Source organism: Culex quinquefasciatus, chromosome 2 (assembly GCF_015732765.1).
Source record: "Culex quinquefasciatus strain JHB chromosome 2, VPISU_Cqui_1.0_pri_paternal, whole genome shotgun sequence".
In the NCBI taxonomy this organism is placed as follows: Eukaryota; Metazoa; Arthropoda; class Insecta; order Diptera; family Culicidae; genus Culex; species Culex quinquefasciatus.
The window spans coordinates 150,249,194-150,262,417 of record NC_051862.1 but is presented as its reverse complement, the minus strand read 5'-3'; the positions used below and the strand labels follow the sequence as shown (position 1 = coordinate 150,262,417).

Genomic DNA, 13,224 nt, shown 5'->3' with positions numbered 1-13,224 from the left:
TTAATAAGCTTCATTGGTTCTTTGCGATTCAGACTGAATGGGTCAATTTCGTTGAAAAGCTGTTCAAGTATTTGAAGTTTTTCAATCGGATTTGAGAGGAAACAATTCATCCATGATTTACATCATAGCAAAGTTACCAGTTAACGAAACAATAACTTTTTTTATTTTTGTTAAATGCATGCCTTCATTTATCAAAAGTTTGTTTGCATCAAACTAAAAAAAAGCATTTTGAAACGACGAAATATTTTAAACATGAAAACAGTTACCACAACTGTCAAAAAATCTAACCAAATCTGGCAACCCTTGTCCTAAAGCCCAAAGTAGTGCACACAATGCCCTTGCATGCATCAGTTGCATCCAATCAGTTAACAAGCTTACTTCTAGTTGCACCAACCTTCGATGGAGGACCGGTGTGCAACGCCCGGTTTTTATCACCGACGGGAGGTGAAGAGCGGGTTATGAATATTCAAAACCGACAGGAGAGGACTTGTTTTCGGCGCGCGCGATATGATACAAATTTGCCCAATTTGTGTAATCCAATTTAATGTTCGCGTTTGGATGATTGTTGAAAAAAGTTGTAGTGGATTATTACTGCTGGATGAGTTCGGGAGTTAGTTGGGATTAAATGTAGGTATTTTTGACATCATTATTGGCTTGATTTGAATTCAGAATTAAAAAAAACATTATTACATTTGATTGGATAAAAACAACGCTGTCCAGAACAGGTTTTCTGTTACCTAGAAATAAACTTTAAGGGTAATTCTCTACCAACTCACACGAAATCGGGAAAAGTTGCCCCGACCCCTCTTCGATTTGCGTTAAAGTTTTGTCCCTGATCACGAATCCGAGGTCAATTTTTTTATATCTCGTGACGGACGGTTGGTACGGCCCCTTTAATTTTAAGCATGCAAAAAAGAGGTGTTTTTCAATAATTTGCAGCCTGAAACGGTGATGAGATAGAAATTTGGTGTCAAACGGACTTTTATGTAAAATTAGACGCCCACTCAGACATACTCAGAATTCTGAAAAAAACGTATTTTTCATCGAAAAAAAAACACTAAAAAAGTTTTAAAAATTCTTCCATTTTCCATTACTCGACTGAATAAAATTTCGGAACATGTCATTTTATGGGAAATTGATTGTGCTTTTCGAACCTACATTGACCCAGAAGGGTGATTATTTCATCTAGAACAAAATTTTTCATTTTTAATTTGTGTATATTTAGCATATTATACCATATGGGACCACCCTAACGAAATTCGAAAATTTTCCAAATATATGTTTTTCCATGTAATTTTGCCCGCTGAGTCTGAATCTGCCCTCAGAATTGAGCTAAAGTGTCGAAAAAACGATTTTTGATCATATTTTAGGTTTCCATGTAAAATTATCATTTAAACCCAAAATATTGTTTTCCCTTGAAAATTAGACTATTTCGAATGAAGATATTTCGAGTTCAAAGAAAAGCAACCCTGAAATTTTTTCAGCGTTTGTAGTGCTGGATCTCCTCTTTGATATGCAATATGGTGCTTAAAATTTTTATTGCGCCTTTTCGAGATATTTAAGTTTTAAATTTGCATATTTTTTACCTTAAAATGGCTGTAACTTTTGACTCTTTAGTCCAAATTGACCTGCCATTAACTAAAATTTCCTGTTTTTTAGAGCTCGGAATATAACTTTTCACTAAAACTTAACCCTGAATTGCCATGTTAAGAAAAAAACTGATTTTTAAGGTTTACTCAGATGCTTTCTATAAATTTGGTCGTAGAAGGCGTAGATTATAAGATAAAATTTTGGTGTCTTGTACAAAGTTGCTTGGATTGGCAAGCCCAACGATTTTGTAGACGACAGAAAAATTCCCAAAAATATTTCTGAAAAGTTAGATTTTTAAAATCACCCCAATAGTGAACCACCCTAATTTCAACCAAACCAAAAGTTGCTCCTTTCTATTTGCAACAACTCTTCTGAAAACACCAAGCTCCAAAACTTCACAATTTTTCGAAAAATCCGTTTTCCACTTAATTTAGCTGGACTATCAAAACATGCAAAAATCCCGAATTTCATCCAAATCGGACCACCCCCTTCATTTTTGTACCCTCCCAAAAAATCGACTTTTTGGCGATTTTTGAGCGAAACCCCTATCTTCAAACGACGATAACTCAGGAACCACAAATCTTAGAGGTTCGGTCTTAGACTCAATTTTGAAGGAAATTGGATGTAGAATCCATTTCCGTGATCAAAATTTAGATTAAAATATTTTTTCTACCTGTATTGCGCAATTAAAAACTTTAAATGGCCGTATCTCAAAACAGCCCCATTTATTTTTTAAATCTGACTTCACCATCGTATTCCCCGTCCAATTTTACATAAGAATCACTTATCGACAGAAAGAAATATGTTTCGTTCCAGAGATATCGAATTTTAAAGTTTTGAGTATTTGAGATTACCTAAATTAGCTAAACTCGCCGCATATGCTAAAAACACTCAGTCGTGCTGATCAATAACTACTACCTGGCATTCTGTAATATGAATTATTTTTCTAGTTTTATACGATTTGGAGATAATCAATACCTTGAACAATCAATTTTTTGTTTAAGGAATATTTATTGGGTAAATCATTGAACCATATTAAATAAAATTTGAACTTTTAATATTTATTTGCAAGTGCTATAGAGTTTCTGAATACAATTTTCAAAAAATTATCATTATTTATCTATTATTTTTATATTTTTCCTAATTCTTCATTTCTTCCCACTTAATCAAATTATTTCTTTTATTTCTTCTTTTATTTCAAGCAAGAACAAATGTATAGCTGGCTGTAGTAGATGAAATAATTTTCATGGGTTCTAGAGCTTTTGCCATGTGCGGTAGCGATATAGTGCCATTCAACAAAAACCCCAAAATCTGCCTTACGGTTTGAAAAATTGAGCATGATCATATTAAATCGATTTTTATATTGTGAGCCAGTTTCGTCTGAATAATTGATGATTTTTTTTTCAATTCTTGTACAATTAATTTCAAAAACAAAACCATATACTTCTGATACATGTGGACAGCAGCTGTATCGTCTTCCAAGATTTCAAAACAAAAAAAAAAGATTATTGTTCGGACGGTGTCGAAATCAACACCACTGAATCTGATCTTAATCAGATTAATCCTTGTGATTTTCTTACATTTTTCAGTTTAATACTTTCCAGAAATCCTCCTCCTTAATTATGCTTCACGAGAGTTTTATTCATGTTGATTTATAATTTTTAACACGATAATGTATCGTTACTTACAAGATCAATTGCAATTTCCTGCTAGCTTTGCGGGAATTCCATTTTGCCCTGTATTGCGTGTCGTTCTTGCTCTGTCCTGTGTGCTAACACACAAATTCACCGTATACTATTTTTTTTTGTTAATTTAGGAGTTTACAGCAGTTTCCTACAGTGGTGTACATTAAACTTTTGCTTAATTTGCTAATTATTATTTGAGATGAAATCTTATTTCAATAAATAACCAGGTAGTAGTTATTGATCAGATGCGGCAAATAAAGCAAATACAGGTAATCTCAAATACTCAAAACTTTAAAATTCGATATCTCTGGATCGAAACATATTCCTTTCTGTCGATAAGTGATTCTTATGTAAAATCGGACGGGGAATACGATGGTGAGGTCAAATCTAAAAAATAAATGCGGCTGTTTTGAGATACGGCCATTTAAAGTTTTCAATTGCGCAATATAGGTAGAAAAAATATTTTAATCTAAATTTTGATCACGGAAATGGATTCTACGTCCAATTTCCTTTAAAATTGAGTCTAAGACCGAACCTCTAAGATTTGTGGTTCCTGAACTATCACCGTTTGAAACTAGGAGGTTTGCTCAAAAATCGCCAAAAAGTCGATTTTTTGGGAGGGTACAAAAATGGAGGGGGTGGTCCGATTTGGATGAAATTCGGGATTTTTACATGTTTTGATAGTCTGAACAGCTCTGCCAAATTTGAGCAGAATCGGAGATGGTAATTTTCAAATTTGCATTTTTTCTTGCACACTTCAGGTGGAATGACCCAGGTAAGGCCCCCATAAAGTTTGAGCAAAATAAAAATAACAAAAATTTAAATGGTCGTAATCGACCGATTTCGTATAGAGTTGTTAAGTTTCTGTGAAGAGTTTTGCAAAATTAATTGTTACTAGTCTAGAATGGCAAATTGAATAGAAAAAAGGACCGTTTTCTTTACCTGTCAAACATATATGTTCTTATATTTGAGCATTTACTTGAAAACAAAAGATAAATTCTCAGAAATAAAATTACAAAATTGTAAGAGATTGAACAAAATGCTAAATATAGACAGTAGGATGTAACAAAAATGACTTTTTGGCGGGGATTCAAGAGTTTGTTCCGGTGGGCGTATCGTGCCCAAATCCAAAATATGAGCTTGATTGGACGTAACAGGAGCTGGCGCTTTTCATTTGAATTTAAAATGGGATTTAACCCATGAAAGTGATTTTTTTTTCAAAAATGTCACTTTTTGAGGCACTTAGACCTACAAAGTTTGACATTTTTCAAAAAATCTGCCCCGGCAAAAACGATATGCGTCGCGCCTTGCAACGCCCTAGACGCGATTTGATTTTGGTGGGGTCAATTTTTCGAAAAAATGCCAAACTTTGAAGGTCTGTACCGAGCTCCAGGGTGCTTCAAATTTCAAAGTTATATATAAGATGTGCAAGGGTCTGACCTACACGCCAGTGATGTTGAAAATAAACGCTTCAGTGGCCAAAATGCCTCAAAAAGTGGCATTTTTGAAAAATCTTGTTTACATTTGTCCAATCAAGCTCATGTCTGAAGTTTTTTTTTGAAAAGGTCCTATAAACCAAATTTCCAGTTTTTGCTTATTGGGTGTTTTTGAAACCGCCTTCAGTCAGGGGTATTAAAAAACACCCAAAAAGCAAAAACTGAAAATTTGGTTTATTGAACCTCTTAAAAAAAACTCCAGGTATTTGAATTTGGGCTTAGTATGCCTACCGGAACAAACCCTTGAATGCCCGCCAAAAAGTTATTTTTGTTACACTCAAATAGACACGGCAAAGTTACTGATGGGAAGTTGCAGACCTGTAAAAACTAATTATAGAAATGAAATGAGTGAATAAACACATCACGTAATGAAGTGAAGCAGTGAAGTAGCTCAAAATGACCTCGAACACGAACACGAACAAAAATTTGCAATAAAATTTATTGTGAAACTGTTTAAAGCAAATTTTGGCTAGAAATGCAAAGATGTCTATTTGATGATATAATTCACAACATTTACAAATGACCGCACACCACTCAACCTCAGCACCAAAGTTCCACCTCTTGATTCTGGCAGTGGTCAGCGTTCAAACCTGTGCGGTTTTTCGATAGGGCATCCAAAAAGCCCCCGCAATTCAAGCCTAAAATATGCAGATGCAGTTCGAACCGCTGAACCTCCTGCAGCCAAAACAAATGCGAACGAAACCAATAAAATCATTCGATCCCAAATGGTTCGCTTCTGGCATCACTGCGGTTCAACTGGCCGTGTCCGTTCGTGCGTGCCTACGTGCCCCGGAGTCAAACCCCCAGAACTGTCCACAAATTTATTTGATTTTCTCTTGTTTCCCCCTTCTCCCCCCCACCCAGGTAACCGCATGCCACTGCAAGGTGCACCAGAGTTATCGCCATTTTGCCACCAAGCACCGCCAGCTGATACCGATCTTTGGCCGCAAAACGAAAGCGTCCTCGGCGGCGAACCGGCACTGGCTCAGTGGCAAGGGCCAACAGCAGCAGCAGCAGGGTTGCCAGCAGCAGCAGGGTGGTCAGCAGGGTGGCCACAGCAACCTCAACTACAGCTACGGCCAGCATCCGAACTCGTACAGCCTGCAGCCGGAGCGGATAATCAACAAACCGCTGCCGATGAATCTCGAGAACGACATGTACTACACGGTGGACTTTGGCGAGTCCCAGCATGCACCCTTGATACAGTAAAGCTAAAGGGAAGAGAAAAGGAAGAAAAACAAGCACTACACCAACACACACTTTTGCACACATACTACTAAAATACACAACAACAACAACAAACTTACAAACAAAAAAAATCAGCTAAAAATAAGAAGATACGTGCGTCCAAAGCAACTGCAACCAGCAACGATGGAGTTTAAGGGTTAGAAAAGAGAGAACGTTGGAAGGTGATGATGACTAATGGAATGGAATTAAGCAAAAGCGCGACAGGACTTGGCAGCAGAAGCGTGGTGTCGATTAGATTTTCCGATTTTGGTTTTGACAGTTTCGTTTGTACCCAGCAGAAGTCGCTGCTGCAGCAGCAGCAGTAGCGATGCGCTTGTCTTCGTAGGATAATTATGAAGTGTAAGTATCTGATTGATTGAATTGCTACATAGTTAATAAAATGAATTTCAGGAGGTTGAACATTTGGCTTGTTGGGTAATACCTTTTTTTAATTACTTTACCCAACATAATGTGAAAAAATTGAACTTGATGAAAATTTCAACATTTCCTTATTTAAAACTTTACAATTTTTGACCCCATTTCCAGATGTAATATACTCATGTGTAATTCAAAATTATATCCCGAGTTTCTTGGCATTTTTTCTTGCAAGTAATGTTTCTTAGTCTTGTTGGATTAAATTTTTCTATACAGTTGTGCCCTACCAAACAGTTTAGAGATCTGATCAAAACGCTATTAAAACGATAATCGAACTTAATGATTCGCTTTATACTTTGGGTAGTTCTCTACCAACTCACACAAAATCGGAAAAAGTTGCCCCGACCCCTCTTCGATTTGCGTGAAACTTTGTCTTAAGGGGTAACTTTTGTCGCTGATCGCAAATCCGAGGTCCGTTTTTTGATATCTCGTGACGGAGGGGCGGTACGACCCCTTCCATTTATGTTCATGCGAAAAAAGAGGTGTTTTTCAATGATTTGCAGCATGAAACGGTGATGAGATTGAAATTTGGTGTCAAAGGGACTTTTATGTAAAATTAGACGCCCGATTTGATGACGTACTCAGAATTCCGAAAAAACGTATTTTTCATCGAGAAAAACACTAAAAAAGTTTTAAAAACTCTGCCATTTTCCGTTATGGCCTATCTACAATCACTTAACTTAGAAAATTTCATTTAGCTTAGGAATTTGAATCAATGGAAATGAATCTGATCTTCTACAATGAAAAGGAATAAAATTAGAAACTTGACGTATGGTTTGGAAAATTTCAAAATCTACGGTAAGTTGATCAGGGACAAAAGTTACCCCTTAGGATAAAGTTTCACGCAAATCGAAGAGGGGTCGGGGCAACTTTTCCCGATTTCGTGTGAGTTGGTAGAGAATTACCCACATATTTTAGAGAATTTGGGTTTCGCATTTTTGTCGTGTATTGTGTGCTGCGAGGAGAAGATTGCCCTCTGAAAATGCAGCATCATCAGTGCATAGTTGACAAAGTGATCGCGTGGTCGTAAAAAGAATCTATGACATTTCCCCGAAACCCATATTACCGAAGGGACATTTCCCTGAATGCCACTTCCCCGAAAAGACACTTCCCCTAATAGTCATTTCCCCGAATTCCATTTACCCGAATTTCCCATTTCCCCTAATTGTCCACATTCCTTAATGCCATTTTCCCGAATGGGCCACAATCCCGAATGCCATTTACCCGATTAGTCATATCCCTGAATAGTCATTTCCCTGAACGCCATTTCCCCGCGCGCGCTCCTGGGCACCGGGCATTTCGGCTTGACCGCGTTTGAGGAAATAGCATTTTACAGTCGACTCTCTGCTTGTCAATATCCAAGGGACCGTCGAGGAAGAGAATCATCAGATTACAGAACGATGCAAAATGAAGACTCGATTGAAAATATTTTTTTCTTGATACCCAGCTATGGGAGAGAATCATGGCAACGTCCATCAAACAAAAACAAACTAATGTCAAACACCCTTTAAAGCTTCGTTTCGCCAAGAAAAGTGTCTATGCAAGCCATGGAAATTGAAATTATTGACAACCGGAAGAGATTTTTAAAGCAAACAGGGACTGAAGAATTCAACGATAGATGGAGGATTATTGATATCGAGAAGATGGACAACCAGAGAGTCGACTGTGTAAGAAAAAAAAATGATGGCAATTTTTATCACATCAAACTACATATAATATTTCTTGAATGGTTCGTATTGGCCTTGAATGATCAACTTTCTTTTTGGCTTCACTCAGAACAGACGTAGCATTTTAGGGGGGAAGGGGTGTTGTAAGGTTTGGTACTATTCATTCAAATACAATGAATATTGTTACAGACTATTTTTTATACATTCTCAAAACAAATACTTTTTTCTTATAGACATGATAATAATAATGCAATAGAAATTTTGTTATTTTTTATGATTCAGAAAACAAACCGTGCGATTTTCGTAGTACAGAACCCCGTTCACACTGATCATTTTATTCGCATTGCTGGTTGGGATTTGGTGAAAAGTATAATCAACAAAAATTTGTACCAGCCTTATGTACCTATTTGTTCGATTTTTGCGTTCTTGAACAAAATTCGAAAAAAAAATTCCTTGCAAATTTCTCAAAAACAACATCTAATCATGCGGTTGAATACAAATGTTCATTGAACAACAAAAAATCTAGTAATTGGGTTCTAAAATTAAGCTTAAATTTGTGATATTATTGTTCACAAGAAAAATAAGCTTTACTAAGTACAATGACCCTTTGAACGACCGCAAAGGATTTAAAAGGGATTTTTAATTCAATTTCTAAAAATTCACTTCACGGCCCTTCTTGGCAGAAAAGCTCCTACTTGACAGCTCGATCCAGGGGGGCATAGTTGATCCATCGGAAAAATGTTGTCTTGTCAGAAACTTTTTTTTGCATAAAAATGAATAAAAAAAAAGTTATCAGAAATGGTTTTCAATCGTGTTTCTTACCGTTGTTCATAAAAATTGACAAAGGGCTTTACTACCCAATTTACAACATTTAATCAACAGCGAGATCATCAGCATACCCGAAAAAGCTGTTTGTTCCATAAAATTGAGAAAGAAAATAACTGTTAGTCATGGAAAAAGGCTTTAGCGAAAATGATGATTAGGGGATATGCAAATTCGAGTAATTTTAAATTTAAATAAACGACAATTGGCGTAGGGTAGAGTAGTCATCAATGAGACACGGGGAACAATGATAAAATGGCTCAAGCAAGTCGTAGTTTCAACCAATCAGGCTCATATTTGGGGGAAAGGTGTGTCTACGGGATACACGTCTGCCATTATAGTGGCTTTGGTTATGGACGCTCCCTTGAAAAGTTATTCATAAATGTTTGATTCTGGGGTGTTAAAGTAAATTATGGACAAAAAATACTTTTTCGCTCGTAGGCTGCCATTAACACCAAAACTAATATTTCTTCAAATTTCTTTCGACGTTCCATAGGGATTGAGTTGGGCTACAATGTCCTTTCATTAGTTTTGGCCAAAATTTAGAATATACCCAGTATCCAGGACTGTCTCATTGTTCCCCACTAATTTCAGCTCATGGGTAACAATGAGACACTTTGATTTTTCTTCATTAAACTTTTCAAAATCTATGGAAACCTTTCAAAACATGAATCAAAAGTGATGTTTGGCATATTTATTGAGTTTTAACTTCATTTAACTAAAAATACAAAGTTATTTGGTATAAATATACGGATTTTACAAAATGTAAATACTTTTTAGTATAACTTTTGTTAATTAAAGTTTCATGTTGGCAAAATTACTTTAAAATGTTCAAGGCAAGTTACCTGCAATGGAACAATACAAAAACATGATGTTTTACTAGAAAAATCTTGATTTTCGTAGTGTGTCTCATTGTTCCCCAGCTGTCTCATTGTTCCTGCCAAGTGCGTCTACAATGAGACAGTTGAATAACTCTGGCTGTAGATGTCGGATTGATCTCATATTTTGGTCAATGTTAGAACACATTAAAAGAAAGATAATGCAACAAAAAGCTCATTAAAACATGCTGATGAAAAAATGAGAAAAATCTTTGAAAGTTGAAAACCAAAAGTGTCTCATTGATGACTACCCTACCCTAAGTGTCATTTCGGGGAAATGGCATTCGGGGAAATGGCCGATTAGGGGAAATGGCATTCGGGGATATAGCCGATTAGGGGAAATGATATTCGGGGAAATGGCATTCGGGGATGTGGCTGATTAGGGGAAGTGGTATTCGGGGATGTGGCCAATTAGGGGAAATGATTTTCGGGGAAATGGCATTCGGGGAAATGTCATTCGGGGAAATGAGCTAGACCCGTATCAACAAGTATATAGCGAAAAACTATGTGCTTGATGAGTCTGCAACTTCAACTATCGGACTAACATTCCTCCCTTTCGTTGAACTGCAGGCTTCTTGGGAGGGCGCCGGTATTGACTAATAAAGTAGAGATCTTCAGAGGTTAAACAGTGAACGGATGGTTGGCTCCCACTGATCATTTTTGATTCATTGTTTAACTTCAGCTGATTTGTCAATAACGGAGTAGCAGCTTATTGGCAGTCAACCATGCTCATGCTCATGCTCATGCTCATGCGCATTTGTACATATTTGAGAGAATTTGGAAATGATTTAATTTCACTTTTTAATCAATGTGATTTCCCAAATGAAATACTTCATTTTTAATTAAAATTCAATAACTGCACTATGATTTAAATGCGTTTGCAAAAATTATTAACCAAATATGACCTTAAAGCCATCCAATGGAAGAGGAAGTCTGATACTTTCATTTTCCCGTTACAAATAGAAATGGATGTCAAAATAGAAAATTTCAACCAATTCGTTAATTTCAATGAGCTAACTATTCATTTTCCAATTTGTGAAAAATTGTAGAAGAGCAAATTAAACAGCCTCAACTTGGGCATCAACTGTAGCGATTATTTTGGTGTGATTTTTTTATGATAAAAAGTTATAAAAGATAAAATATCATTTGGCAATAAACATTAATATGTATCTTTCACTTTTGAGGAAAATTTGAAATCCACTTAATTGAATCCTCCCTACAAAATCCCTCAATTACAATCCACTCAGTGATCCATTAAAATTGCATTTAACCATGTTCTGATAACGAAAAAAAAAAGAAGAATCCCCAACCACCAAAGAGCCAATATCCCGTCGGTCACGTTTTCTAATTACGTCCCTTTCTTTCTCCATCTTTTCCTCTCTCTCTCTCTCTCGTTGCAGGATCTAAGGTTACGTGAAAACAATTGTAATGTACTTATTAGCCAAAGAAGCAGCAGCCAAAACCATTGCAAGAAGACCTCCGCACACAATCACACGTGCAGCGCACACCCACATCGAAGTTGGCGTGCAAAAAAAGGTAGACGGCATAAACACGTGCGAAATTTTTGCCAAATTTGAATCTCATTAGCTGGTAAGCGACAGCTGCCAGCGATTGCCAGCGAATGAGCGGTTCGGAAAATCGGGAAGGAGTGTGAGATAATTTCAATCCGAGCGATTTCTGTTTTTTTTTTCTTCACACACAAACACACACAAGAATAGTCACACGTGAGAAAGGGAAAAGTTAATTGATTTTCCCCTTTTCCATCTTGGGCTTCTTGGTCGACAGGGCTGCCAGATGGACAAAATATTCTTTTTTTGCGGAATCTTTCCCACAGAATTATCGGAAAAGGAGTGAAAAAGTCGGTTTCGGAAAAAAAACTGTTGATTGGATCGTCGAATCGACGTTGACTTTTTTTCTGAAATTTTGGCCAGCCTACTACCATGAGGGGAAAACGCTTCCACCCACACACATGTGGACCTACCGGAAATTAAAGATTGCTATCGCATGACTTGGTTGTGTTTGGGGTGTGGGATCCCCGTTCTTTTGTCGGACCTTTTGTATGGGTAAATTGTATTGGTTAAGGGGTTATGTAGGAACTATTCGGGACACGCTTCATCAACATTTTTTAGAATATTTTACAAAAATAATTATTATTGAAAATAATTTCTTTATTAACTGTTTTAAATATTTTTTAAGATGTATCAATTTGGTGACTAACCCCTTAATATGATTTTTGTCGTCCTATAGAAATACATTTCTCAACTCAGGGAAAAAATCAGAAAGAAGAAAATGTAACGCATGGCAAGATTGGTCTAATTCGAGCAGGTTGAAATGAAGCAATACTGTGGGTGGATATTGATGCATCCGGATATGGAAAAGAGAAATATATTCTCAAAATGTCAAACTTTGATAAGAAGATATCACCAAAAAAGCACGCTTGAAAAGAGACAAGTGGTTGAAAAGTTTGCGGTTTGAAAAAAATGATGAACTTTTTTTGGTATCTTTTTTCAGGGAAGGGAAATAGTCTGAAGCTTAAAAACAACACTGTTGTTTGTGGGATCAAAATACTCACAAAGAATGAGTCCTGGACTTTTGAGTTCATATGTATAAGCATAAACATGGAAGGACTATATAAGGCAAATCCATCAATTGATGGGTTAATTTTCGACCTGACTAAAATCTTTGTTGATTTGTTTAAATCTTGCAAAACTTGCTGAAATATTGGTGTGATTTGGTAGTGAAATAAGCCCATTTTTTACTCATTTCAAACAACATCAAAAATCATTAGTCAGGAAAATGTAACGCATTGACTGTTAGATTTGCCATAAACAGTCATACGCAAAGATAGTACTTTACTAGCTCTTTTCCTATGCAATTCAGTATCTATTATGCAATGAAAAAGTTCTGGAAAAAGATCTTGAAAAATCTACTCGAACCGACTGTTTGCAGAGTTTTCGTTGAAGTTTTGAAATTGTATCTTTTTATGGTATTTATTGAAGCAATTTCAAAAGTTTAAGCAGAAGTTTTTTTTTTAATTTAAGGTGAAGCCGTTGATCATTTTCGGAGATAATTGATCATCACTCTAAAATATTCTGTAGAAAATTCAATTTAACGAATTTCTGCACCAAAATGAATCAGCATGTGCCAGTTGTTTCCTTCTTGAAGCCACTGAAGGAGTTTTCGATCTAAATCAAATGTGTCTCAAAATTTATATAATTTTGTGTAACAATCATTGACGTCCTAGTTGACAATCATTGATCAATGACGATTTCCATAACTTCGCAAGGAATGGGATAATCGTTACCAAAATGTATCAGCATGTGTAGAGCGGCATTCTAAACAACTTGTAGAAGGAGTTTTGTCAAAATATTGATAGCGACGCAAAATTTATATCATTGAACGAAAAATAATGGCAATGATGAAA

At 36.2% G+C, this 13,224-nt stretch overlaps 1 protein-coding gene across 2 annotated transcripts in view; it reads left to right on the top strand.

The window, feature by feature from the left end:
• The window catches only part of LOC6032953, a 357,638-nt gene extending 344,719 nt beyond the window's left edge, over positions 1-12,919 (top strand). For both annotated transcript variants that reach the window (XM_038258180.1, XM_038258179.1), the window contains exons 13-14: positions 5,636-6,358; positions 11,201-12,919. In XM_038258180.1, the coding sequence (XP_038114108.1) occupies positions 5,636-5,980 (345 nt within the window). In that variant the 3' untranslated portion in view covers positions 5,981-6,358; positions 11,201-12,919. The remainder of the gene's footprint in view (positions 1-5,635; positions 6,359-11,200) is intronic.
• Positions 12,920-13,224: the final 305 nt, after the last annotated feature.